At 62.6% G+C, this 26,829-nt stretch overlaps 3 protein-coding genes across 10 annotated transcripts in view; 2 read left to right on the forward strand and 1 right to left on the reverse strand.

Moving 5' to 3' along the window:
- Positions 1-511: 511 nt before the first annotated feature.
- LMNTD2 (lamin tail domain containing 2) lies at positions 512-5,605 on the reverse strand. Its single transcript, XM_060103652.1, is given in 15 exon segments — positions 512-694; positions 697-788; positions 880-1,007; positions 1,242-1,438; positions 1,523-1,642; positions 1,727-1,916; positions 2,032-2,143; positions 2,566-2,700; positions 2,703-2,845; positions 3,135-3,223; positions 3,306-3,377; positions 3,674-3,829; positions 3,969-4,053; positions 4,455-4,853; positions 5,568-5,605. Coding segments are annotated over 15 exon segments (2,139 nt in total).
- A 1,444-nt stretch (positions 5,606-7,049) lies between these two features.
- RASSF7 (Ras association domain family member 7) lies at positions 7,050-9,666 on the forward strand. 2 transcript variants are annotated; one of them, XM_060104423.1, is made up of 6 exons: positions 7,050-7,107; positions 7,672-7,802; positions 7,962-8,659; positions 8,805-8,933; positions 9,010-9,091; positions 9,174-9,666. In XM_060104423.1, the coding sequence occupies exons 2-6, from the start codon at positions 7,679-7,681 to the stop codon at positions 9,203-9,205; spliced, it is 1,065 nt and encodes a 354-aa protein (XP_059960406.1). In that variant the 5' UTR covers positions 7,050-7,107; positions 7,672-7,678; the 3' UTR covers positions 9,206-9,666. The 2 variants fall into 2 exon arrangements, with proteins under 2 accessions (XP_059960406.1, XP_059960407.1); XM_060104424.1 differs by lacking the exon at positions 7,050-7,107 and adding an exon at positions 7,316-7,364.
- A 7,643-nt stretch (positions 9,667-17,309) lies between these two features.
- Positions 17,310-26,829, forward strand: part of PHRF1 (PHD and ring finger domains 1) — a 28,764-nt gene continuing 19,244 nt past the window's right edge. For 4 of the 7 annotated variants that reach the window (XM_060105631.1, XM_060105635.1, XM_060105634.1 and 1 more), the window contains exons 1-4: positions 17,346-17,430; positions 21,235-21,350; positions 21,903-22,001; positions 25,709-25,923. In XM_060105631.1, the coding sequence (XP_059961614.1) occupies positions 21,257-21,350; positions 21,903-22,001; positions 25,709-25,923 (408 nt within the window). In that variant the 5' untranslated portion in view covers positions 17,346-17,430; positions 21,235-21,256. Of the gene's footprint in view, positions 17,431-21,234; positions 21,351-21,902; positions 22,002-25,708; positions 25,924-26,829 lie in introns of all 7 variants that reach the window. The other 3 variants (XM_060105632.1, XM_060105633.1, XM_060105637.1) reach the window with 2 other exon arrangements.

Raw genomic sequence — 26,829 nt, forward strand, 5'->3', positions numbered from 1 at the left:
GGGAGAGCCCAGGAGAGGATGGTCCAACTCGCCACCGCTGGCCCAGCTGCCCACCTCTTCCGTATGCCCTGGCCTTCCCAGGAGGAGCAGGCCTGGAAGAGAGCAGACTGGGCCCAGGCCGAGGTGGCTGGAACTGGGCCCTGTCCATCCCTCCAGCCGCCCCAGGGCTCTGAGCCACCCTTGGGTTGCCGTGGTCCCGAGCAGAGGCGCTTGCCCTAGGCCAACCAGGGTGCGACCACGCCTCCCATCCCTGGTGGACTTGTGGGGTTCTCCGCGCGGGGACGGGGTGGCCAGCTCCCTCCTCTTGGGGCCGGATACCCGGAAACCAAGCGAATCATTTTCGACTCTCAGGTGTACAGAAATGCGGTTTACTTGGTAGGCGGCGTTGGTTCAATAAACTATGCAGCTGGCACAGCCTGCCTCCGGCGCTTTCTCCCCGCCCCGCCCCGCCCCGCAGCCACAGTCGTGGAGACGCGGGAGCACAGAGCCGGGGCCGCCGCCCTGCCCTGCCCTACACCGGCCAGCGCGAGTCCGCGGTGATGGGCGGGCAGCTGAGGAAGCGGAAGCCGAACCTGCTCTCGGCCGTGCTCTGCACCGACAGCGCCACCATCGGACAGCCGCGGTCCACGCTCTTCCGGCGCACCTGGGGGGCCGGAGCCTGAGTGGCCGCAGGGCGGGGCCGGGGCGGGGCCGGGCCGGGGCGGGGGCTGCCCGGACACCCGCGCCAGCACTCACCCGGACCTTGTGTTCTTTCCTAGCCTGGCAGTCCTCGAGGCCCAGCCCGGCCTCTGCGCGGGACAATGAGGGTGTGGGGTCGGCCGGCCGCCCCCTTCTCGCCGTCCGCCCCTCCCTCCACGTCCCTCCCTGCTGCGCACTCACCGGGGATGGGGATGGGGCTGGCGGGCAGGAGCTTTGGGTGGGTCTCGGCGGCGCCCTCGGGCCGCGCTAGCACCTCTCGCTGGCGGAGGAGCTTTCTGGTGCTCAGGCGGGGCAACTGGACCCGCGTCCTGGGGGGAAGGGCGGTGAGGGGGGTCGTGAGAGACAGAGCCTGTCCGCGGGAAGGGGTGGTTCTGGAGGGGATGGGGCCAGGGGAGGTGGAGGGGAGTCCTGAATAGCTGGAGGGTGGTCCTGGCAAGGGCGGGCCTTGGGGAGGTGGGGGGCAGCCCTAGCAGGGGGTCTGGGGTCTTTGTCGAGTCTGGGCCTGGGGAGGAGGTATGGACTGGGGGACCCGAGGTCCCCACCCCGGCCTCCGGCGCCCGGCCCGGGCCTCCTGCACCAGACCCTTGCGCGGGGGTCGAGGCAGGGGCTGCTGCTCCGCGAGGTCAGCACCGGGCCGGGCCTCTGAGAGCGGGAAACGGTCGATGGACAAGTCGGTGTTGTCGGCGGAGATCCTGCACACGGGGGTCACGCAGTGCGCGGCCTGGTGCTCGCTGAGGACCTGCGGGGTCGTAGGGGACACGGTGGTCACCTCCACCCCGCAAAGCCCGCCCTTCCCACCACCCCCGCTGGGACCCGCACTGACCTCGCCTTGGGGGTTCAGGAGGAGGGTCACGCAGCCTCGGCTGGAGCGGAAGTGGACGGGCTCCTGGCCCAAGGAGGAGGGTGGCTGCTGCTTGGTGCTGCCCGGCGCCTCGCCCCGCGCCTGGGGACGGCGTCGGCGGCGGGTGAGGGGTGAGGGGCCGGCGGCGGGGGGTCGGGGAGGGGCCGCGCGGGGAGCGGGACGCACCGTGATGTGGTGCCTTGGCTCCAGCAGCGTGCTGGGCGGGAAGCGGTACATGCACACGGGGAAGTCGCGCACCAGCTGCTGCAGCACGAAGCCACCCAGGTCGGCCGTGTCCTCTAGCGACTGGTTGAGGATGCGCACGAACCTCCGGCGGTGGCTCACCGCCATGATCTTCAGGCAGGAGCCCGTGGGGCTGGGGCGGGAGCGCGGGCAGGGGAGCTGTGCCGAGACGTTCGGGCCCCTCCCACCGTGGTCCCTCTAGGAGACCTGCTCCTGCCCTTGCGCTCGGGGCTGGCTCCCCTCCTCACCTTGGACAGCGCCCGGAATGCCAGGGGTGGGGATCCGCACTGGACTCAGGCTCCTGGCCATTCTTGCCCTGCCTGTCCGAGTGGGTTTTCCGGAGATCCAGGGAGAGGCGGCCTGTCCAGGAGGGGAACCCCAATATGGAGGGTCCACTGGGGACATCTCCTGTGAGGCCTGAGCTGGCCCACAGCGCCCTGAGGTTCCACGTGGGAGAGGAGCAGCACCAGGCAAGGGTCGGATCCCAGACAGGAGAGATGGCTGGACCCAGGAGGCTGAGGGAAGCAGAGGAGTGCCTGGCAGTACTTGTTGGGGCGTGGTGGGGGGACGTGGATTCAAGCCAGAGCACAAAGGCAGTGGCAATAGTCCTCCAAGACCACCTTAACCCCTAGGGATGTGGCTGGAAAGGCCCCCAGCTGCCTCAAACTGGGCTACTGTGAAAGCCCAGAGGGTGGGGGACGCCCTTTAGGACTTTGGGCAGAGATCACAGTCCTGCGGGGATGGGAGGGGGGAGAAACCAGGGGAGACCCCCCCCACTCCACCTTCCGATGTTGCTTGACTGTCCCCGCAGAGGCTCTGTGCCTGTGCCTCCATCTGCTCAGCAGTGTGGCCTGGCGCCTGGAGAGGGTCCCCTGTCACTTTCTGCACGTGGTAACGTGCAGCCAGCAGGCGACCCTGGAGCTGCTGGTGCCCACCAGGGGCAGGGAGCTCCACGCGACGCTCTTGAGACAATGCTGCCTCTGCTGGCAGTACAGCTCTGAGTTCCACTGGTCGGGCTGTGTGGCTGGTGGGAGCTCTGGGAGCGGCGGGGCCCGGGGGTGCCTGCAGGCCAAGAGCAGCTCGCTGCCCGTGGCTTCAGCTCCTGGACCCCAGCCCTGCCCCCATCCAACCTCCATAAGGAGGTCAGGGCACACCAAGTTGTGGCCCCAGTCCCTAGGATCCAGCCTGGGCAAAGGGCTCATGGCTGGACAGAGATGGCCCCAGAGCCCTTTCCCTTCTAAGTGACCTGTCCAGGGACACTAAGGGGTGGAACTTGGAGTTTGGTCCATACCAACCAAGGCAAGCCCTCCCCTCCCCTCTCCCCTAGGGAGTCCCCACCCAGTGCAGTTACTTTTGATCTGAGCTGGACTTGAGGTTGGTGAAGAGGTTAGGATACCAGTGGCCGATGCTGTTCCAGTCCACATCCTCCAGCCGGAAACCCTGGCCAGGGAGCAACAAGCACATGACCTGACCCTCCCGCAGGACTGCAGAGCCAAGAACACACCTGGAGGGCCTCGCGTACCTCCCCAGCAGTGGGGGACCGATCGTTCTCAGAGAGGTCACTGGGGTCCATCAGGGTCTCTGCCGTCACCACCTACAAAAGGGGCAGCAGGCTGGGGGGAAGCACTCCCCTCTGCCCAAGGTCATTCTCCCCTCTGACCTCCCCAGTGCCGGAGGCATACACTTGCTAAGTAAGTATCGGGACTACAGGGCTTGTAGCTCCTCCCTGCCCCAGGCTCGGTCCGGTTCCAGAGGCAGCCTGAGGGGGGCAGGCCTCCCAGGCAGCCCAGGGACCCCCAGCGGAAGCGCCAGTCTCAAGGGGACATGCTAGCTGTCGGAGGGAAGACCAAGGAGGGCGGGCTTGGGGGGGCACCCAGGGGCCAGGCTCACCTCCACACTGCCCGTGGAAGACCGCAGCACGCGGCCCACCCAGGAGAAGCGGGCCAGCTGCAAGAGGCAGGACTTCTGCAAGGCCTGCAACTCGGCCTCCAGCTGCCGCAGCGTGTTTCCGGTCTGCAGCAGCCGCTCCTCCAGGTATGCCTTCTCCTGCTCGGGGAGGGCCCAGAGGTGGGAGGGGCCTTCTATAGACCCTGCCGGCCAAGGCGAACCCCTGCCTGCCCCCCACCCCCATCCTCACCCCGGCTTGGGTCCCATACCCCACTCCCTGATCCCACCTGCCCCTCACCAGCTGGGCCTGTTCCTTCTGCTCTTCTAACTCCAGAGTCAGCTTTTGGACCTGGTTTTGCAAGAGCTTCCGGCTGCGCGAGCTCCTGGGGGAAATGGCAATCTCAGCAGCCCCCACCTCTGGGTCGGCAGCCAAGGAGAGAAGGAGGGGCTCTTCTTCACTGTCATTAGGGGCCTGAGGGCACAGAGTGCAACTGGGCCAGGCCAGGTCAGGCCCTGAAGAGGTCTGGGCTGGAGGTGGCGTCTAGGTTGGGCTCAGCACCCACGGACATGTTCGGGATTAGGGTCTGGGTGGCTTTACAGTATATTAACTTCTTCAGGGCTGGGGTGGGGGATCAGGGCCAGGTAAGGACGGGGGCTAGAGGCGAAGGTCAGGGCCAGGGTCAGAGCTGCGGTCTTGGCAGTGGACTTTGGAGTCAGACATAAACTCGGAGTTATGGTCGGGACGGGGACTGGGCAGGCGGAGGACCAGCAGCATGCTGCCGACCTCTCGGCTGGAAGCCCAGCCACTTCCTGCAGGACACGGCAGTGTCGGGCCTCCCGGTGGTTCTCGATTGCCCACCGCAGGGCCTGGATCTCCAGTTCTCGCTGCCTCCACAGCAGCCGCAGGGTGCGGGGGTCCAGGGACTCCGGGGCAGACCTGAAAGGCCAGCGCTCCTGCCACTTGATCAGGCCCTGCTCTCTGGCTGGCCTGGCCCAAGCAGCTGACCTCCCCCCTCCCCTCCTTACTGCGGGTTGACAGAGGAGACCATCCTGGTGGAGCTGGGCTTGGTGTTCTGAGGGCACGCGGGAGCCCCAGGGTCGGGAGAGGCGCTGGCTGGAGGCCCCACGTGGCCGCTGACCAGTTCTCGGTCCACCAGGGATGGGAAAGCCTCTTCCTCGGCATCTTCAGCCTCCTGACAAGACTCAGGGGCCATTCTTGATGTTGTTGAGGGAGCTGAGAGGAGGGATGGTAAGGCTGCCCTGGGTCCCATGTGTGGGCACCCTCGCAGGGCTCTCCTACATGGCTGGCACACGTGCGTGTGTATGGCAGCCCCAAGATGGCACCACTGGTTCACAGGGCGTCACTCTCCAAGAAGGGGTGTGTGTGTGTGTGTGTGTGTGTGTGTGTGTGTGTGTGTGTGTGTGTGTCTGCCCCACAGGACAGCACACTGCCAGTCATGTGGCTGTCCACACCTGTGTGTTTCTGACCAGGCCAGGGCAGCAGGTCACCTCCACCCCTGGCACCATGTCACTTGGGTGTTCACACACTCCCTGTCATCTCCCCCCGTCACCCTTGCCCTCCAGGAGCTGTAGTCCTGCCCCCCAGCCTAGTACAAGTGTCCCCAAAGGTGCCAGTCCTTTGCCGGTGATGTCCCTGTCCCCCTCAGACCCAGGGCCCTCCCGCCAACACTCACCTGAGGCCTGAAATCCAAGCAGGCCTGGGGAGAGAAAGGCTCTACGGTGTTGCCATGGATACAAGCACCCAGAAGGGGAGGGGCCGTTTGTTACCAGGAGCCTCCAGGGAGACCCCAGACCAGGGCCCTGAGTGGACCTTGGGCCCCCTCCTTGTCCAGCCTGAAGGAGAATCTGTGAGAGGCTGAGCTACTGCCCAGCTAACCTCCTTAGGCCCAGAGGGCACAGAGTGACCAGTAGCATGGTCCCCAGCTCAGCCCAACACCTCCAAATGACCCTGGGGCAGGTTCCCACCGTCCCTCCCCAGCCTGACCATGGTGATCAGTGGGTATTGGTGGCATTGCTGCCCTGTGAGTGTGTCCACAGGCCAGCAGGACAGCCTTCGTGAGAATGTGGCCCTCACTGGGGCCTGAGCTGACTGGGAAGGAGGGAGAGGAGGCAGGTGAGAGCTCTGAGAACCTGGCGGAGGGGCTTGCTGCGCTCTAACCAGCAGTGGAACCCCTCCTGAGTTCCTCCTACAGCCTCTGTGAGCATAGCGGCTGGTGCCCATTTACCTGACCAAGAGAGAAGCCTCCCCTTCCCCTCCTCCCATCCACCTCCACCACTCGAGCCACTGCAGGGAGGCCTAGGGACACTTATATAACGATGACAATGGTCCCCTCACCCGCGCCCCTGGACAAAAGTGAGGCCCCAGACCTGACCCATAAGACTCACGCCCTCCAGTATTTGCCCCACCCCCACCCCACCTTCTTTCCTTCACCATTCATTCATTCAGACTTTCAGCTTTTGCTCTTGGTAGGGCTTGTGGCAGGAGGGAGGACCCCCCCGCCCATGGCCCAGTCTGATTGGGCGAGTACAGGCTCTGGATGCCCTTGCTGCTGGGCCACACAGATAGCATTGAGGCTACGAGGGGCCCTGGCTGCCGCGCTGGCCTGGGGTCTCCTGGCAGGAGAGCAGGACTGGCCTGGTGCAGGAGCGTGTCCACAGCTTGGGCAGGCATTGGGCCCCACTGAGGGCAGGAAAGGGTGGGAGGAAGGAACCTCAGACAAAGAGTCCAGGGCCTTTGTCCCAGGTAACCTCTGGGAGGCCCCCTCACCCACCAGGATTGTCAGCCTGGCAGCAGCCAGAAAGGAGCAGCGGTCAACCAGCTCCACTGCCTCCCGCTAAGAGCCCCCGACCCCTGTGCGTTCCGACGCGGGCCCATCAGGCCGGGGGAGGGGCGGTTCTGGCCCCGCGGCTCCGCTGGGCGCAGGCCGGGCTCGCGGGGTCCCAGGCCGGCGGCCCCTCCCTAGGCGGGAAGCTCATCAGACTGGGCGGCTTCTGCGGAAGTCAGTCGTGGAGCGCGGCCAGGCACCTGCCCCACGCGCCGCCTGCGACCGCGGTCTGGGACGCGCTTCCGTGTTGTTTTCGGGCTTAGGGCGTGCGTGGACCCGGGTTCTGTCAGCTTCTCTGCTCCCCGGAGCCCCGCCCACACCTGGACGCCGCCGGGGGCGGGGCGGGAAGGGAGCCAATGGGGAGGGCCAGGGGCGAGGCTCAGAGTAGGTGGCTAATGGGCGTCGGCACGGGGCGGGCAGTGCGCGCCGCGGAGCCAATGGAAGTGTGCGGGGCGGGGCGCTCCGGCCGTGGGCCAATGGGGTGGCGGGCCGGGGCGCTCCCGCGGCGCTGTAGGCGGCAGGTTGCGGCGGCGCCCGGCGCCTGGCAGCAGCCAGTTCGCGTCCGGATTCCGGAGGCAGGCGAGCGTCCAGGTGAGCCGCGCCGGGCCCCGGAGCTTCCAGAGCGCAGGGCGCGGCCCCGGACGGCGACTCCGACGGAGGGGCACAAGCCGGGCCGGCGTGGGGGCCGCGCCGCACCTGCACCCGCCCCGGGCGGGGACAGCGGCCTCGCGGCGATCTCGGGGACGGGCGGGAGTGGGGAGGGGCCGCCCGTGCCGGGTGCGGTGGGTCCGGAGGGCCGAGGTCTGCGCGCGGCCGCTCCGCGGGAGGGGCTGTACCCTCCGAGCCAGGTGGCTGAGTCTGGTTAATGATTTACCTTGTTCCGGGAGTGGGGCGGGGCGAGAGCAGGCTGGGAAGTGGGGAGGCCTCCGAGCGCCGCGGGAGGGCACACTGGTTCCCCCTTTGGGGGGAACTGGTCTTTGCTACCCCACCCCCAGGAATGCGCGGCCTGCAGATGGGGCTGGGCAGCAGACGCTGAGGGGCAGCAGTCCTGAGCCAGTTCAGGGGGTGAGGGGCAGGCCTCAAGGAGGAAGAGCGGGGCCAGGCTGTGTTGGGGCCAGGCAGGGCCTGACCCTGTGGCCTTCACCCTCCCTGCAGGACAGGGATGCTCTCAGAGCTGGCGGCCATGGAGCTGAAGGTGTGGGTGGATGGCATCCAGCGTGTGGTCTGTGGGGTTTCAGAGCAGACCACCTGTCAGGAAGTGGTCATCGCACTGGCCCAAGCGATAGGTGAGTCCCCTGAAGCACGGATGGGCCCAGCAGGTGCACCTGGGGTGCCCCAAGGAGGGTGGGGCTGTTGCTGATTCCCCTTGCTTTCCCCCAACTGCGCAAGCCAGGTGGACAGACGGTAAGGAATGTGGGCTGACTGACCCCTTTCCCCTACTCCAGGCCAGACAGGCCGCTTTGTGCTTGTGCAGCGTCTCAGAGAGAAGGAACGGCAGCTGCTACCCCAGGAGTGCCCAGTGGGTGCCCAGGCAACCTGTGGACAGTTTGCCAGCGATGTCCAGTTTGTCCTGAGGCGGACAGGACCCAGCCTCGCTGGGAGGCCCTCCTCGGACAGCTGCCCTCCTCCTGAGCGCTGCCCAATCCGAGCTAGCCTTCCCCCAAAGCCTCGACCAGCACTGGACCATGAGCCCTGCAAAGCACTGACCTTCAGCCTGGGGTTCCCTGGGCTGGCCCCCGGCCCTGTGGGTCCCGTAGCACCAATGCCGGGCTGCTGCACAGACCTGCAGGGCTTGGAGCGAAGGGTGCGCAGGAACGCAGCAGAGCTGGGCCAGGAGACCTTCTGGGAGCAGGAGCTGCGGCGGGAACAGGCCCGGGAGCACGAGGCGCAGGCCCGCCTGCAGGCGCTGAGTGCGGCCACGGCTGAGCATGCCGCTCGGCTGCAAGCCCTGGACGCCCAGACCCGCGCCCTGGAGGCTGAGTTACTTCTGGCCGCAGAGGCCCCTGGGCCCCCCTCGCCCACAGCGTCTGTCGCAGAACGCCTGCGCCAGGACCTGGCCGCCCAGGAGCGGCAGAGTGTGGAGGTGCAGGGCAGCCTTGCCCTGGTGGGCAGGGCTCTGGAGGCTGCCGAGCACGCCCTGCAGGTGAGCCCGCTGGACCCCGCACCCCTCCCTGCCAGTTCCTCCATCGCAGGGTGGATTTGGGTGTCAGTCTCAGGATCAGACGAGGGAGAGCATGAGGCCATGCGGCTCCACGGCTGTGCGCCTCTGAGGGTCCCGTGTGCCCTAGGCCCAGGCCCAGGAGCTGGAGGAGCTGAACCGGGAGCTGCGTCAGTGTAACCTGCAGCAGTTCATCCGGCAGACGGGGGCCGCACTGTCCCCGCCCCCACAGCCGGACGGGGCCCCCCCTGGCACGCAGGTCAGAGCGGTTCTGGAGGGTGGCCAGGTCGGCGGGGGGCCCAGCCCAGCTCCAAGCTGACCCGCTCTTCCCACAGGATCTTCTGCCTCCGTCCAGAGAAGAGCCCCTCCTGGGAGTCCCCCAGAGTCCAGCCCTAGTGTCCAGCCTGAGCCCAGAGAGTATGTCTGTCTCCCCCACTCTGGGTGGGATGAGGTCCTTCTGTGGCCCCCGCAGCCCTCTCAGCCCATGTCTTCCCCACAGTCACCCCCATGAGGCAGAACTCCTGGAGGTAGCAGCTCTCGCCCCAGAGTGGACGTCCAGTGCCAGCCCAGCCCTGGGCTCTGATGACACGAGCAAGGGCAGCCAAGGCCAGCCCAGCCTGGATGACAGAAGGCGAGCTCGGGGTCACAGAGGACTCCTTCCACCATGCAGTGGGAAGCTCTGGTACCCTGGATCTGAGATGGGACTCCTCAGAGCCCTAGGGTTTCTGCTGCAGGGGGCAGGGGAAGGCTGAGGACTCTCGCTCTAGTCCTTGTCAAATCTGCCCAGACCCCTGGAGAAGCACGGGTCATGGCCAGCCCAGAAATCACTAGGCCCCAAAGGCCACAGCTCCTTGCTGGGGAAGGGAGGTGCACGGACCACCCTGTGTTCAGCCTGTAGGTATGCGCTTGCGTGTGGGAGGTATCCTTCCCCACGTCCATGTGTGTGCAGGTGCACGCACACACGTGTGTGTGCTGCCTTCCTACCCCGACACTAAAACCTCAATAAACTGCCCCACGTGGCTTAAGCGTGTCCCGAGGCTGCACTGGGCAGGGTCTGTGGGGTCCCTGGGTAGTCCCCTGAGCTGCCTGGGGCTGGCAGCAGCCAAAGATCCTGAGATGGGGGTTTCCCAGGGACCAGTCATCAGTTGGTCTAAAGCTGGAGCTCCCAGGGGTTCACATTTCAGGCGGCTGTTGTCCACCCACCCCCTGGGGGGGTGGCCCTTCCCTGTTGGTGTGCGGGGGCGGGGGGCAGGGGGGTTCTCTCCTTGGCAACCTGAGCCTGGGGTTGGAGTGGTGCTGGGCGCCTGAAGCAGCCTCAGCACTGACCTGGGTTTCTGTCTGGACCCCTTCCCCACCTGGCTTCCCTCTCTGGCCTGCTCCCCACCAGCAGCAGAAAGCACTGCCCCCTCTGGGGTGGCTCCTGGATATGAGGACTCAAGGACACAGCAGACCCGTCCATCAGGTTTCCTGAGTCTGAGAGCTTGCGGGGACTCCTGGGTCTGCGTCTGCGAGGCCCAGGGAGCTTTGCTGGCCCCTGGAGGGTGTGCCACCCACTTCTGCTCCCCAGGTGGGCATGAAGCCTCAGCTGCATGCCTGCAGCCTTGAAATTGGGGCAGGGCGAGGTCCAAATCACATCCCTGGTCCTGGGGTGGGCCACAGCCTCCCAGCTCAGAGAGCTGTGGCTGGGATGGGAGAGCTCTGCCGGTCAGAACCTGGGGGGCTCTGAGGCTTGGGTGCAGCCATGTGTATTGAGGAACAGGGGACGGGACAGCCCAGATCACAGGGGTCTTCATGCTTAGTTTGGGGGCAGGCAACTTTGGGATGGACTCAGCCTTCTTCTGGGGTGGCCCCTGAGCCGGGCCTGGGATTCCCCACTTCCTTTGGGGCCGACAGTAGGGGACGTGAAGTCCTGAGTGCAAGGAGCAAGGAAACCACCAAACTCACGGCTTATGGGAGTAACTAGGAGCCGGTACTTCCTGCCTGAGCTGCAGCAGGGATGGGAGTGGCTGCACAGGCCTGGTGGCGAAAGGGATGTGGTCCTGGCTTCCTCTGTGGAGCCTCCAGCCCATCCCCTCACCTGTCCACACTCCTGCCTGACCTGTGACTCCAGATAGGGCCAAGCACAGGCCACACAGGGTGCAGCCCGGAGTGCACGGGCCAGTCAGGCCTTGCCCTGGGTGGGAGGACTGGGGACTGTCCGAGGGGCCTGCTCCCTTCACTTGTAGCCCCCACCTGTGCTCCAGAGGGTTGGATGGACCGCTGGGCACCAGCCCTGAGCCTTAGCACAGCGTCATCTCCCAAGCTGAGCACGTAGGCCAGCAGGGGGCAAGGCCAGGTGCCATCCAGGGAGCACCCTACACACACACGGGAAAGGGGAGGACCAGCCCATGCCCTTCCCAGTGTCGTGGGCTTCCCCACTCCCCAAAGGGCAGCAGACACAGAACTGGGCGGACTTATGCCCCCCTGGTCTCCGTGTCTGTTTTCAGGGAACACCCGTTCCTTCTGAAGTCACTGGCAGGGACCCGCCCCTGGCCTGAGGCTGGCTCTGAGGACGCTGACAGCCCTCTTCTCCAGCTCAGAGAGGGTCCTCAGGCAGAACCTTCCTCTGAGGCTGTTGCAGGTGAACAAAATCCCACACCCCCCGAAAGTTGCCAGAAGTGCTTCAGATCACTAAGCAAATCCTTGAGTTGCTGAAAAGTTTACTTTTGAGTTTTAAACTGTACTTTGAAAACAGTGATGTGAAATGTGCTGAGGTGAGGAAAGGCCCAGCTCCCATCAAACCAGTGAATGGTAGGGCAGGACCCTGCCTGCTGTGAGTACCGGGCAGCCATCCTCACTGTCACTCTGCAGGGCCAGACTGTTGGGGGGAAGGCACTGGTGCCCCGACTGGCCTCAGAGTTCCTGCTTGCCCCCCGCCCCGCACAGCAGGGCCCTCCAGGGCTGGCTGAGAACACCAGGGTTCACAGACAGCTGCCCACAGTAAGTCATTGCCCAGTGGCAGCAAATCAGCTCTGCTGGTTCTCAACCCCAAAGCCACCAACAGCCTCCCTGCCACCTGCAGAAGCTGGCCCTGCCAAACCTGCTGGGTGTGACACTCATCACACCACATTGACCATCAGTTAGGACAGGGTCCCTCCAAAGGGGAGTCCGAGTCCACACAAGGCCCCGTCTAAGCCTGCCTCCCCACCAGGCTGCTCCAGCCATCAGCCCCCACCACCTGGGAGAGGGGACAGAGCCTGCTGCTGGCCTCCTGGCGTCTGCAGACCCAGAGGCTGCTCTGGGCCGGCTCCACAACCACAGGATTTTCACGGTGAACTCAAGAATCCCTAACAGTGGGCCTCCAGGAGCCCCCGCCCCTGGGAGAGTGTGTCAGGGGTACCACAAAAGGGTCTTCAGAGCCCCGACTCCCTTAGCGGCCTTGCTGAAGTGTCAGAGTACACAGAAAAGTCAAATCTGTCACCACTGTCCTCAAGGAAGTCCTCAGAGGTAGCCCTCAAGAGGCTGGTTCTGGAGGTCCTTGTCCCAACGTCCAAGGGTCGAACCCCGGCACCCATGCCTGCCCAGGACTGCCTTAAGCTTGGCGACATCGGGAAGGCGGTCCCAGGAACCCTGCACATCCTGACACCCTGAGACACACAAGGGAAAGAGTTCCCTCCAAGAGGGCATCTGGTCCAACCTGAACCCCCTCGTGCGGAGGACAGCGAAGTTCCCTGAATGTCCCCCGTTTTCCCTCAGCCCACTGCTGGGCGCAGAAAAGCACACCCAGTCCATGGGGCGCCTTTGCCCACCACCCGCCTTGGCGCGCGCCCTCTGACCCGATGTGGCCGTCCCCTGCCCCGCAGGGTCACAGAGGGGACGGGGCGGTCGCGCAGCCCAGAGACAGATCAGCCGCTGTCACACGCACAGTGGGTCCGGAGCAGCGCAGTGTGCGGTGGGCAGTGGCTGCCCTGCGCCTGGAGGGACCGCCGTGCGGGCGGAGGGGTCGTCCCGCGCCCCCGACCCTTCCCTCCCCTCCAACTTGGCTGTCCGATCCCGCTGCCCTTGCCCGGTCCGAGCTCCCGCCCACCGGCCTGGGACCCCTCGCGCGTCACCTGCGACCCCGGCACGGGGCCGTCGCCGGCTTTCTGCCCAACTTCGGCGGCGGCCGCGGCCCCTTCGCGCCCCCGCCGGCTCCGCGCTCCGCGCCCGGCCCGTATGCAAATGTACAGGTCCCGCAGCCAATGGTCGGCCGAGCCGGGCCCGCCCTGCCGCGCCGCAGCCACTGTGTGCGAGCCGGGGACGGGACGCCACGCCCACCGTCGCGCGGCGCCTCGCGGGCGCGGCCGGCGCGTTCCTCTCCGCACGTCGGCCTCTGGGCGGGGCCGCCACCTGCCGGGCGGGGCCTGCGGGCGCCGCGTCGCCGCCTGGCGCCCGGGGCAGCTCCCCCGCCGGCCGGGGCGGGTGGTACGACCCGAGGCGCTCCCCACGCCGGCCGCGGCGGTGGAACAGCCCGGGCGCTTCAGCACCCTCAGCCCGCGCGAGCCGGGCCCCGCCCCGGGAGGGCCGGGCTCCCGCACACATAAGCCGTCCCGTGCCCTCGCGACCACCTACTGGCCGCGCCTCCTGCACCCACTCCGGGGCGGTCTGGCTGGCGTTAAGGGGGCTCCGCTTCTGCCTGGTTTGACCCGCGACGCCCGCGGGCCGGCCCTGGGGACTCCTGGTCACTCCTGTCCGGAGGGGCCACGGCGCAGGGCCCTCGGCAGCTTGCCCCCGTCCTCTTCCCTGTCCTGTCCGGGCATTGAAAATGTAGAAACCGAGGGAACGGAGCGTTTCAGACCTGGAGTCATCCATTCCTGGTGTAGCCCCACGGTGGCAGCAAGGGAAGTCGTGGCCCTGGCCCCTTCTCTTCACACTCCCCTCGCAGCCTCCCTGAGGGCGAATCATGGGTCATCCGGACCCCTAATCAGGCAGAGACGTGCCCGAGCCCCTTCTGTTCTCCACCATCCAGTCTGGAGAGTTAGGGTTAGGGTTAAGGTCCTCTTAAGACCTTTGTGTCCCCTCCAAAGTAAGCAAGAACTCCCCCGTTTGCCCACCTCCCTCAAGTCAACCAGGGTCTCTGGCACCTGCCTCAGAGCCTGGCCCTCCCTGGAGGACCCCGTTCTCCCGGCTCCAGGCAGGTACAAAGGGCCCCTCTGCCCCCGACTTGGCCCAGGGACAGTACCTCCTCAGCATCAGCCACCCCGGCTGCTCTCCTGCAGCCCTCCTGCCCCCCAGCTCACTACCCCACTCCTTGTCCTCCCCGGAGCCCACCAGTTGCCACAAAACCAGTGTGGGCCCCTCCTGCACCCTTCCCACCATCTTGGTCATTTCATTTCTTCCTTCAAAACTGTTGCCCAGGTGGCTAAGTGTGGGCCTCCAGGGAGGCATCTGACCCTGCCTGGGACCTCAGGAGCATGAAGCCTGAGTATAGAAGTTCAAGTGCAGGGTGTTGGGTGTGGCCCCCTGTGGGCAGGGCCTGCACCTTCAGCGCTGGGTGTGATTGGGAGCGGGCAGACAGGCAGAGGTTTGGAGGGGAGAAGTCTGGAATTCGGGGACAGGGACAGGCCAGAAGTCAGGGTGACTCCCAGTTCCTGCCTTGCCGTGCTGGAACGACCTCAGTCCTGCTGGTTCCAAATGCACCCTTTATCACCCTCTGAAGTGTAATGAATGGTGGTCCCTCAAAAAGATATGTTATATCCAAATGCCTAGACCCTGTGAATGTTACCTTACTTGGAAAAAGGGTCTTTGCAGCTTGATGAGGTCATCCTGTATTATCTGAGTGGGTCCTAAATCCAAAGACAAGTGTGCTTTTAAGAAAGGTACAGACACACAGGGAGGAAGGCCATATGAAGACCGAGGCAGAGATTGGGGTGATGCTGCCATAAGCCACGGAAGACTGAAGGACCAAAAACCAGAAGCGGAAACAAAGGATTCCCTCTACAGATTTCAGAGAAAGTGCAGCTGTCAACCTAGATTTTGGACTTCTGGCCTCCTGGACTGTGAGAGAAGAAATTTGTGGTTTTAAGCCCCCCAGTCTGTGTTCATTTGTTGTGGCTGCCCTAGGACACTGATACACCTGCCTTTCTGTCAGGGATCACAGCCCTGCCTGTCTCCTTTCCCCGGCTCTGGCCCTGTGTGTTTGTGCAGGACTGATGGCAGGGGACAGGGCTGACCTGGGCTGGACAGAACCAAGGGAGCTCCCTGTCCAGCTCCACCCTCCTGTGCACACGAAGAGAGGAGCATGCATCCTGTGTCTGGGCCTGCCTGGGCCTGCGAGGGGCAGGAGCAGGGTGTGCCAGCATGCACCAGGCAGGGCCCAGTGAGGGCTGCAAGGTACAGGTTTTTTTTTTCTCTCTTTTTTTTATTTATTTGTTTTTGGCTGCGTTGGGTCTTGGTTGCTGGGCGCGGGCTTTCTCTAGTTGTGGCGAGTGGGGGTTACTCTTCGTTGCAGTGTGTGGGCTTCTCATTGCGGTGGCTTCTCTTGTTGCGGAGCATGGCCTCTAGGCGTGCAGGCTTCAGTAGTTGTGGCACGTGGGCTCAGTAGTTGTGGTGCATGGGCTTAGTTGCTCCACGGCATGTGGGATCTTCCCAGACCAGGGCTTGAACCCGTGTCCCCTGCATTGGCGGGCAGATTCTTAACCACTGCGCCACCAGGGAAGCCCTGCATGTGTTTATTATGACAGTCTTCCAGCAGGATCCAAGAGCTGCTGCAGATGAGGGTGGGAGGGGCTGACCCCGCTCCAAGGGGGCTCCAAGCTGCTTGTTCAACTCCTTCCCAGGAGCTTTAGTGGCGTGCTCCCACCCACCCAGATTTGGGATCCTCTGCTGGGCGGTGTCCTCATATCTAGTGGTCTTTGGCAGGTAGGCATGTGTGTGCAGAAGGGCCGACACTTGCTGAGACCAAGCTGAGAGGGAGGGGGAGGTGTCTGGTGCAGGGTGTTTACCATGCTGGACCCCACCCATCCAGCCCTCCACATCACTATTTTATAGCCAACGAGGCACAGAGGGATTGAGAAACTCTTCCGAGGTCACAAGATCCATACTTACGCTGAGAGCCAAAGTGTCCCGGTTTGGGTACCTGGCCTGGGTGACACCCAAGAGGTACTATGCTGTGCCAGCGCCACACACACACACACACACGCCCACAGAGAAGATTCCCTCCAGAGTCCCTCACCTCTCTGGCACCATCCATTCTTCCTTTCTGCAAAGTCCTTTCCAGATCCTGTAAGCACGCGGGTTATTTCTCCTCTCATAAACAGAAAAAACAAAACAACCTTCTCTCGGTGGGCTCCTTCCCAGCTGCCTCCACTTTTGTTTCCCGCTTGGTGCTCGCCGGCCATCACTCTGCTCGCCTTCTCGTTAAACCGTCTCCAGCTGGCCCGCCCCCCAGCGCTGCTATCCTCCGGGTCACCGGTGACTCCCACCTCGCTCCACACAGGCGTCCTCCTGGATGCGCCTTCTTCCCCTGGCTTCCAGGAACCCTTCCTGGTTTCCCCTTTTACCTGGCATCTCACATCCAACTCCTCAACAACGACCCCTCGGTTCTGTCTTCAGAATCTACCTTCCCTCACCTGCGCCGCCCCACCCCAGCCGGCACCACGGTGGTCCCTGCAGGGGGGTTGGCCAAAGAGGCCCCCCCACTGGTCCCCCGGGCCCGCCCCCGCTGCTCCATTCTGTTCACTCGCTGCCGCCCGGGGGATCCTATCAGCCAGCGCCTGTCACCCTGCTCAGGACCCTCCCGTGCCGCTCCCCGCCCGGACCCACTTCGCGGGCTTCCCTTCTGTGGTCCCGGAAGCTTCTCCGAGCTCTCCCCACGGCTGCTCCCTCCGCCATCACGTCTCGGCCGGGTCCATCCTCACCCGCTAACTACCACTGGCCAGTCCTCCTGCCTCCGGAGCCCCGGACTCTGCTCTTTTTATCAGAGCACGAATCAGCTTCTCACACACCACGCGGCGCAGTGATTCGCAGCGTTCATTGTTTACTGTGTCTGGACAAGATGGGACACGGGACTGGGGAATCGTCCTCGCTGTGCCCAGCGCCTGGCGGAGCCCGCGCAGAGGACCCATCAGTGTTTGGTCGGAGTGAACGGACGGCACAAAACTGCTCGTCCCTGAAGCGCCACCAGGCCGTCCCATCCCGGCTCTCCGCAACTCGCGCTTGGCGTCTGAGGGATGGGAGGGGGGTGGCGGGAGGGCGGGGCGGGGGCGCCGCGTGGGGCGGGGGCGCCGCGTGGAGCGGAACCCGGGGTGGGGGCGGGGCCATCGCGCGGGGCGGGACCCTGGCTGGGGGCGGGACCTTAGGTGTGCCAGGCTTCCGCTCCCATTCGCCCTGGGAGACAGGCGGAGGGTCGGACTGTACCAGCTCCCCGACGGGGGGGCAGTCCCAGAACAGCCCAAAGGCGGGAACTTAGACACCTCAAGTTCTTCCAAGCACCTTGTCTCTTTGGACGGTGATAACGCGTTAAACAGTGTTTCCAAAATCTCGAGATCCCCAAGCTCAGGGAGCGGCTCTCTCTTCCACCTCAGGCCTTTCTTCCCCTCCTTGGTCCCAGTGGTTCCCGCCAACGGGCGGGGTGGGAGGACCCCGGAAGCCGGCACCATGCACTTCCGGGTCGAGGAGCGCGCGGCGGCGGTGGCTGTGGCGGCGGCGATTGGGCCTAGTCGTGGTTCTTGCTCGGGCGACGGCTGCGGCAGTGGCGGCGAGCGCCCGGTAGCGGCCGGCGGGGCGCGAGGTTCCGGGTACGTGCTGGACCGCAGCTTCCCGGGTGTCTGTTGCGCCCCGGCCGGAGGGCCGCCCCGGGCGCCTCGCGCTTTGTCTGCGGCCTGCCCGGCGGTGCGAGGCCTGCGCCGCACTGGCCCCGGGCTGGCGGGCGGCGGTGACCGCCTGCGGGCGCGGGAGGCCTCGCGCAGAGGCTGGGAGGCTCCGGGCTTGCAGGCGGGTTTCCGTGGGGGTGCCTTCCTAGAACGAAGTGTGACCCTTTGCTAACTCGTTTTCAGCTCCTGGTCGTCTTTGCTTTCATTGGCTTCGCCAGTGTTTCGACAGGCCCGTTTGGTTGACGGGACGGTTTCCCGTTCTTTAACTCACGTAGTCTTCACAGCAGTCTCTTGGGACTAGGTATTGGCCTTCCTGTTTTACATATATAGATTGGATCCCGGAGAGGTTAAGTAACTTGACAACGTCACACAGCTCCTGAGTGCGGAGCCAGGGCCCTGTGTTAACCCTAGCCCTGATTCCTGGCCCATGCTTTTTTTTTTTTTCTTTTTAGTAACGAGGATTGTTTTACATTCTTGTCAACTTTGGCGTTTATATATTTATCTTGCTTCTGCAGCAGCAAGATGGTAGTCAGCCTGTGAGCCACATTTTGGCTAGTGGTCACTTGGACAGAACCTGAGGCTGAAGTGAGGTTTGACTTGGGACATAGCACACCTTCCCTCTCCCTGGACCACTCGGTATTTTTTCTTAGGAGAAGAATGTTGAGTCAGAATGACAAGAGCTGGTTCCTTTTTTTGCACTAGGCTGGTGGCAAGGCCGTGACAGGGCCAGCCTGGCTTTGCTTCTCTTAGCAACCTCCCAGCGTGGACTCTTGGTGTCTGTCTCAACCCTGCCAAGACCTTGCTGGGCTCTAGCTTTTTGACTTCCGTTGCAGTTTACAGTTTCGAGGTCTTGTAGCCTCTGTGGCAGACGATGAATGAAAATTGAGAGTTGGCCCCGTGTGAGACGTTGGACCGGGCAGGCTTGCTCAGGGCCTGGTGCTGGGCCGTCAGGTTCTGGTCCTGGCGTAGCTGCCCGTGACCACACCGGAAGGTCTTTTGGTTCCTTAGTGATGGTTGGGGTCGCAGGTGCTTTGAGTCCCTGAATTTGAAAGGAGAGGGAAATACTCTTTCTGGTTTAAATTTTTCCCCTAGTTCCCTTAAATCTGAAGGCTGAGCAGGAGCACCACAGAGGGCTGCTGGCACTGCCGAAGGTGGCCAGCAGCCGGGAGGCTGTGGGCTTTCCTGCAGAAAAGGCTTCCTGGCCGTTGGTCTGGGACATATGAGCAGAGGTGGGGATGGTGGATCTGGGCAGGCGTGTCTGAGCTGGGGCTGCTGGTGGGGCCAGTAGGTGCTAAGCCAGGGTCCCATTCGCACAGTGTTCTGAGTGCCGGGTTCCTTACAGAGGAAGGGGGGGCCGGGGGTTGCTAACGGTGGTCTCTTCTTCCGTGGTCGCACAGCGCTTGCTCTGGAAGGCACCTTCAGAGGCTACCCGGCTCTTTTCCCTGGCCGCTGCCAGAAGTTACTGTGTATGATGACGCAGGAAGGGAGGGCTGTCGGGAGGCCTGGAGGTTCTCCTCGCAGCTGTGATGGAGAAGCACAGGGCTCTCGGGACTGATCCCCACAGGTGCAGGGACACGGGGAGTCAGTCATCCTGATTCTGGAGTTGGTGTCTCAGGCAAGCCAGACCCCGTCGTGGCCGCACTGACCTCTTACAGCTCTCTGAGCCAGGCCCTGCCACTGCCCCTGGCAGGCAGGCCTAGGTCTCAGTCACCAAGGGAGAGGCCAGGGATTATTTGTTTGTGCTTTTGACGTTTTGCGTGTGAACTGTCCCTGGCTGTGCTCTGTCGTCTCCTTGGGGGGTTACATTTTCTGATTTTTTTCCCCGGTAGGTTCCTGGGTGTGAGTATTTACCTCCCTCATAGGCTGTGCTTCTCTAGGGCAGGACGCGTGCTGCACACAGTAGGGGCAGGGTAAGTGTGAGAGCAGGTGTCCCAGAATGACAGCCAGAGCCGAGGATGATAGGCCTTCTCACCTGCAATGGGCTGCAGCCGTCATGCTCAGGGGAAAGGTGTCATCCCTTTGGACGGACAGTGGCACCATGGTCTGTGCGTCTCCAGCAGAAGACGTGGTCAGGACGTGGGTACAGGACAGGGAAGGTCCCTACTGTGTTGCTGACTTACCAAGAAGTGGGGTGCAGACCCTTAAGTTGAGTGGAACTGTTGCTGATTTTCTTAACCTTAGGATGTTAGGTAGAAGAAAGGTGGTGGCTTTCAGGGGTTAAAAATTTCAGTTGACTACTTCCAGGTAGAAGCATCACGTGGCAGTTGGCAGTTTTATGACATTAACATGCCCTCACTATTTTAGAAAACATGGTCCCAGAATCGGGCTTTGTACGGGAAGTGAGACGTGCCGGGGTCTGAGCCTGGCCTCAGCCCCATCAGGGGATCATTCTTCGGGAGCATCTGTACAATGGTGGTAGTGACAGCCCATCCCCTTGTTTCTGTGATGCGTGTGTAATACACAGTGTGTGGCTCACAGCCCACGGGAGAGAAGCCTGCATGTGGGATCCAGGAATGAGAGCCTTTCCTGGCTTCTGGGCACGCTGCTGTCAGCCTAACCCCCTGCCCCTCGTTCTTGCTTTGCCCCTCTGCCTTCCAGTCTTTCCTGTGACCCCCTTCCGTTGACCATGCAGGCTGGACTTGGTCGGAAGCGCACTGTGCCACCTGGGTGGGGGCGGTGTTTCGTCTCGGGGTCACTTGGGAAGTGAGTAGCACTGACGGGAAAGGAACCCTTATTTGGAGACCAAAGTCAGAGGCCCTGGTGTGGGAGGGTAATTGTGTCCCACTATGTCTGTGAGGTCATTGGTCTAGATCTTCTGTGTTATCCTGGCAGTGGCCTTGCAGAGTAGGCACGACAGGCATCCCCACTTGGAGATCAGGAGCCCAAGAGCAGGTGGACGTGGCAGCCAAGAGGCAGAACCTGACCTCTGCTCCTCGTGGCCGTGTGCTGCTCCCGGGTAGTCAGGTGACTTGGTGGTGCCCTGTGGATGCACTGGGGTGAGGTCAGAGGAACCTCAGCTGGTACCTGTGGCCTCCCAGCCATAGTCAGGTGCGCGGAGCCTGGGCTGGCCAGCCAGGGCTGAGAGGGAGGTGCCAGGGGAGTGCAGGGAGAGGGCCCTGCTTGGCACCGGGGCCTTCTGGTGACCATCCCCCATTGAAAGCGCTGCTTTGCCTCAGCTTGTGATAAGCCATTTCCTTCAAGCCTGGCCTCGGGGTACCTGGGGAGTGTTGAGGTGTGGTGGGTGCCTGACTGAACAAGAAGGTGTCCAATCTGAGGCTCAGTTAGGTTCGTTATAAATTGGGATCTGACTTTGAACGTGGCTCTGTAGATAGGAGCCAGTCTTTTTTGTGTGTATGCACAGGTTTTTTTTTTTTTTTTTTTGCGGTACGAGGGCCTCTCACTGTTGTGGCCTCTCCCGTTGCGGAGCACAGGCTCCGGACGCGTAGGCTCAGCAGCCATGGCTCACAAGCACAGCTGCTCCGCGGCACGTGGGATCTTCCTGGACCGGGGCACGAACCCGTGTCCCCTGCATCGGCAGGCGGACTCCCAACCACCGCGCCACCAGGGAAGCCCTGTATGCACAGTTTTGAGCGTATTATATTTCCTGTGCTACGGGTAGACACGTGTCACCAGGATGTGGCGTGTAGAGAGTGACTGTCGCTCTCTCGGCAGGGAGCTTTACGTAACGCTTGGGACGGCAGGGAATTACTTGCCCCTGGTTTCTTTCAGAGCTGAACTCCAATGTCCAGCAATGGATGACGACAGCCTGGACGAGCTTGTGGACCGAAGCCCGGGGCCCGATGGCCACCCGAGACTCTGTCCTGCCACCCTGAGCAGCAATGCTGGTGAGCCGCCCTCCCTCCTTTCCACACGGAGCTGGGGAGCAAATGTTCATGCTTTGCTCTTCAAGTGCACAAGTGGCATGTTGTTTGGTGTTTATTTATTTATTTATTTATTTTATTTTTATTTATTTTTTGTGGTATGCGGGCCTCTCACTGTTGTGGCCTCCCCCGTTGCGGAGCACAGGCTCCGGATGCGCAGGCTCCGGATGCGCAGGCCCAGCGGCCATGGCTCACGGGCCCAGCCGCTCCGCGGCATATGGGATACTCCCAGACCGGGGCACGAACCCGTATCCCCTGCATCGGCAGGCGGACTCTCAACCACTGCGCCACCAGGGAGGCCCTTGGTGTTTATTTTTAATGCAATCAGTACAGATGTAAATCGAGCAAAAGATGCTGCTGCTCCCTCCCCACGTCCCCATGCGGCCTCACCCCCCTATCCCTGGGGGCAGCGCTGGGCACCCTGTGGGCAGATGTCCTCTGAACACCTCTGTGCATCTTCCAACCTGCCTCAGCCGTGACGCTGCCCCCCGGGCCTGTGTTTACCTGTCCGTCTAGAAGAAAGCAGCGATGCCCACAGTGGGGGCTCCGAGGATGACACGTGCAGTGAGCACAGCGACAGCGAGGACGAGGAGGGGGACCTGGGAGACGGATCTGGTGAGAACGCTGACGTTCGAGCGGCCCCTCGTGTCCCCTCTCCCGTGACAGGGATTGCTGTTATAAAACGGCCTTGTTGAAGCTGCTGTCTTAACCGCGCTGGCCACCTGGGGCTGTGAACCCTGGGGGTGAGACTCCCGAGCATGGCGGCTTTGTCTGGCGGTCCCCTGCAGTGGGTCTCGTCGTCAGCTGGGAAGCTGGCTTGCGTTGATGTAGTTGGGCTGATGGTACAGTGGGTAGGTCTCTTCCCTGGCGGCGGCAGGAGGTTCAAATGCCTGAGAACAGGGGGCAGCGCGAAGGGCGTTGCCAGGGAGAACGCAGCTGGACTGGACTGCGGACAGAGCGGGCCCCCAGCCCCTGCTGCAGGGCAGGGGTAGCATGAGCCGAGGTTTGCCGGGACCTAGGCCCACCGGACCAGGGACCACCTGGGCAGGATGGCGGTGCCTCCTGTGGCTCTTTCTCTCGCTCTTGATGGAGCCCCTGAGAGAACTGGTAGATGCACGGAATGACTTTATTAAGAAATTCCCAGGGTGCTTACATTGCTTGATGTTTGTGCCTCTGAACTCCTGCGCGGGGAGCTTGGCTTAAAGGGGAGATCGTGCCGCCTGAGGACCTCACGGTACCGCCTTCCCTGGCCTTCCCGGGCACCCTGGCTGGTACGTGTCCTGTGGGGTCCCCAGGCTGGACTGCCCTGTGCCAGCCCCTCAGAGGGAGGTGCGCTCAGCCCCCTCCCCACGTGGCACCGGGCTTTGGAAGCTTGGCTTACGGCTCTTTTCCTTCTGACAACAGCCGTCCACTCAGGACGTGTGTGGTCCTGAAGCATCTGCCTAGTCTTTTTTTTTTTTTTTTTTTTTTTTGCGGTACGCGGGCCTCTCACTGTCGTGGCCTCTCCCGTTGCGGAGCACAGGCCCCGGACACACAGGCTCCGCGGCCATGGCTCGCGGGCCCAGCCGCTCCGCGGCATGTGGGATCCTCCGGGATAGGGGCACAAACCCGTGTCCCCTGCATCGGCAGGCGGACTCCCAGCCACTGCGCCACCAGGGAAGCCCCCTGCCTAGTCTTTTTATTGCAGTCCTTGGACTCCTTTGTTTATGAATGTTAGAATGTTCCAGAAAGGTAACCCCTCATGTGTGGGACAGTGCTTGTGAAGGAAGAGCACTGACACAGCACATCAGTGTGAGTTTGCTGCCGCGCGTGTGTTGGTGACATATTCTTCCAGAGTTAGATTTTGACTTCTGTGCAGGCACGTGAAGTTCTGTGCTGAGTTTGCAGGTCACGTTGTGGCTCTTCGCTTGTTTCTGCAGATGGGCTTGGGGCTTGGGCACAGGCATGTGGCCTTGACCGGGCTGGAGGCAGAGGACATCAGGTCTTTGTCACTTCATCTCTCGAGCAGAGGTTTGAGCCTCTACTGGAGGCCAGAGGACGGGGGCTGCAGGCTGGAGGGTGGGCAGGAGCCCAGCCGGGGCTCTCTGCCCAAGCTAACTGCCTAGCAGCAGAGACAGCGGAGTAAAGGAGCAGTTAGATCAGGTGATAGATACCAAGAGTGTGTTTACGGGGACGTACTGGGAATGGGGAGGCCTCAGCCCCTGTGGGCCTGGGCTGGTGAGGAGAAGCTTCCAGAAAGACACATCTAAGCTGTGATCTGAAGGATAGGAGGGTTAGCTGGGTAATGGGGGACATGGGCTGGTGGGGAGTGCCGTGCAGGGACAGCTGGCGTAGAGCCCAGTGCCCAGCAGGCCCGCGGGTGGTGAGGAGGTGCCCAGTGGCGGGCAGGCACCTGGAGGCCACGGCCATAGCTGATGGGCCGTAAAACTCCACCGGACACCCCTAGTTTTCCGCGCCAGTCAGTGAAACTCACAGGCAAGGAGCACATCTCTGTGGCTGGTGAGAACTTAAGAGGTCTCAGAGGTAGTGTCTTCAAAGGGAGTTACCTGCATCCTTACGGGCCTCGTATCTGCCACGTCCCCCTTCCCTCAGCAGCTCTTTCTACTCATCTTTTTGCTTTTCCTGCGCTAGTGTTGATTCCTGAAAGTCACTTGCTTGTGTCGCTGTTTGCTCAGTTTTCAACTTTAGATACGTATTATCTGTTCAAGTCTTAGAATGAAACATGAGGACTTGGGACTCTGACCTGCTGCCTTAGCCCGCTCTCCAGGTGGTGCGCACGTGTCCTGGTCTGCTCAGCTCGCAGCCCCTCCCTGCTCGGCCTCATCTTGGTTCGCTCCCAGCTCTTTCCAGTGTGGTCCTGCCCTCCTCGTGTGAGCCGTGCCCTCACCTGCGCTGGGTTTCCAGGCGTGCTGTGCCGCCAGCTGCCACGCCGGGCTGGCACCCATGTCTGCACCTCCCTTGGCCTGGTCCTTCATCTGGTTGGGGCCTGGTCCGGCAGCCCCTGAGACGGGGTGGGGAGGCGGGTGGCCCAGGGTCTTGGCACCTGCCTGTCTCTTTAGCCGCCTCTCCGTTGGTGGTCGCTGCCCCTCAGGCACTTCAAAGGCGTCCCCCGTGGGTGGGACACTGCAGAGGGGTCAGGTGGCCCTCAGATGGCCAGCTCTCTGCCTTCCCTTCAGTTCCTGAGCCTTCTGGAGTTCCAGAGGAAGAACCAGATCCTCCAGCCTCCGCCTGCTGCTGCTTCCTTGCCCTTAGCCAGGCAGGAAGCTGAGCAGAGTCAGTCTCCAAGATTTTGTGGACACCAGTTTTGTTAGTTTTCTCTTGGTTTGTAACAGATTGGCACGAACACAGTGGCTGAGAACCGCGTGCTCAGTGTCTCAGTGGTTCCAGACACTGGTGGCCGGTCCTCTGCTTGGGTCTCACCCGACTGACATCAAGGGGTCACAGGGCTGCCGTTCCCATCTGAGGCTCAGGGTGCTCCCCAAGGTCACGGTGTGTCAGCAGATTTCAGATCCCTGCGGGCATGGGGCTCCAGTCCTGTCTCTGGCCGGCTGCCAGGGGAGGCCGTCGTCACTCAGCTCTTGGGAGCCACCCCTCAGTGGATAGGCCGCAACGCTCTACAACCAGCCAGAGAAAACTGCTTTTAAAGAGCTCATTTGGTTATGTTCTAGTTTCCCTCTGCCTTGCGACAGCAGGGTCTCGGGGGCGTGTAAGAACCCTGCCTGCCACACCCCTAGCCTGCTTCTCCTGTGCATGTGAAGTAGCGTTATTTCAGTGGAGTCGAGTGGGGAGAGAAAACTAATGCACATGTTGACTCTGCCTTGGTGAACTGAAAGTGTCTTCTTCCTTTTGTGCTGGCCTAACCCCAGCCTCAGACGCTTTCAGAAACTGATCAGGACTGTTGTGGCCAGCTTGCTGGGTTAGGAATTTATGCTCTCTAATCCCCGAAGCAAGAAAAATGAAAGACCTGTAGGAGAGGCCTTCCCTGAGGGCCGTGGCTCACTGACACTGTTCTGAGAAGGGTGTTGATGGCACGTGGTGCCCCCTGGAGGCCGCTGCGCTGAGCCGCGAGGCGGGCTGGCCCCTGGAGGCTACCTGCCTCGTGAGGGTTCTGATTCGGCTCCAAGTTGGGGGTGGGGCTGGTGTCCCCTGAGCTTGGAAGCAGCTTCGGGTTAAAGTGCCCGGTGACCTCTGTCCTGGTGAGGCTGCAGGAGTGGGTCTGTCCCTCGTGTGTGGGATTTGGGACCCTGCTCACCTGAGTGGCTGCGGCCTGCGTGCCTCCTGTACTCCGGTTTGTGGACTTGTAACGTTGCCTCTTTGTCAAGGTTCCGAGGATTCCGAAGAAGACGGCGACGATGTGGACACGTTAGCAGCAGCAGTGGCTACTCGGGGGGCACTGGAAGCCAGCGGTGCATTTAACTCTGACGATGATTCGGAGAGCTGCCCGATCTGTCTTAATGCTTTCAGGGACCAGGCTGTGGGGACACCTGAGAACTGTGCCCACTACTTCTGCCTTGATTGCATCGTGGAGTGGTCCAAGGTGCGTGGCTTCTCTTCGGGCACTTCCTCCCTTCGGGCTGTCCTCTCTTGTGTGTGTGACCCAGCCCGTGGCCGGCCTCTCAAGGGTCTGGGTCTCTGCTCTACAGCAGGAGTTGGAGCCCCGGGTGGCATCTGAGCTTGATCTCTGCTTCGTTCGAGCTCTAGGCCTTCGGGGTGGTCGGTGAAGCTCACTGTGGGGTGATATGCTCGTGGAGCGCTGGCTCAGGAGGGTTGTTTATGGGCCAGTGCCCCTCGGGAACCAGAAATCCTGAGTGGCTCAGGGGCAGCCTGCTCAGGCCGAGTTGGCTGGTGCTCACGTGCTGAGGGGTCATCTCATAGACCCAGGAAAGCCTGGGTCGTGTGATTAGCAATAAAAGCGCATGGGATTCACCAGATGGTGCAGTGTTGCAGGGTGAGCTTTAGAAGCACTGCCCCCTCCCTACTTTCTGAACTTTGTGAAAAACCTCAAAGAAGTAATGAGTCCAAGGACGAGTGGCCTGCAGCCCCGTGCCTTTCACCGTCCTCGAGGACCAGCGCCCCTGCCTGCTTCTTTTCTATTCCCACCCTCACCAACTCGGACCCCGGGAAGGCGGCAGGTCTCGCCGCACCGCGCCTGCCCTTACCCAGCGAGGGTGACAGGAACGGCATCGCCTCAAGCACCCAGCCTCTCCTCCGCCCCTGCTTGCTGGCCAGTAACCCAGCTGTCCCGCCCACCCCTTGCCCTCCTCTTGTCTTCTTAGCACTGACTGGCCCTCCAAGAGAGCCGCTCCACATGGCAGGGATTTGATTTCTGTCTTTCTTCACTGCTGTATCCCCGGCCGCCTAGCACAGGGCCTAGCCTGCGCAGGCATTCTGTAAATTAGATTTTTAATGTAAGAGGAAGTCTTAACTTCTAAATGAAATTATT

This window comes from Mesoplodon densirostris, chromosome 7 (genome assembly GCF_025265405.1).
Source record: "Mesoplodon densirostris isolate mMesDen1 chromosome 7, mMesDen1 primary haplotype, whole genome shotgun sequence".
NCBI lineage: Eukaryota > Metazoa > Chordata > Mammalia > Artiodactyla > Ziphiidae > Mesoplodon > Mesoplodon densirostris.

What these genes read in the sequence shown, in the direction of transcription:
- RASSF7 (XM_060104423.1), top strand. Translation starts at nt 7,679, where the DNA reads ATGCTCTCAGAGCTGGCGGCCATGGAGCTGAAGGTGTGGGTGGATGGC. An exon ending in CGCACTGGCCCAAGCGATAG is followed by an intron (nt 7,803 to 7,961) that starts GTGAGTCCCCTG and finishes CCCCTACTCCAG; the next exon opens with GCCAGACAGGCCGCTTTGTG. An exon ending in GGGCCCCCCCTGGCACGCAG is followed by an intron (nt 8,934 to 9,009) that starts GTCAGAGCGGTT and finishes CTCTTCCCACAG; the next exon opens with GATCTTCTGCCTCCGTCCAG.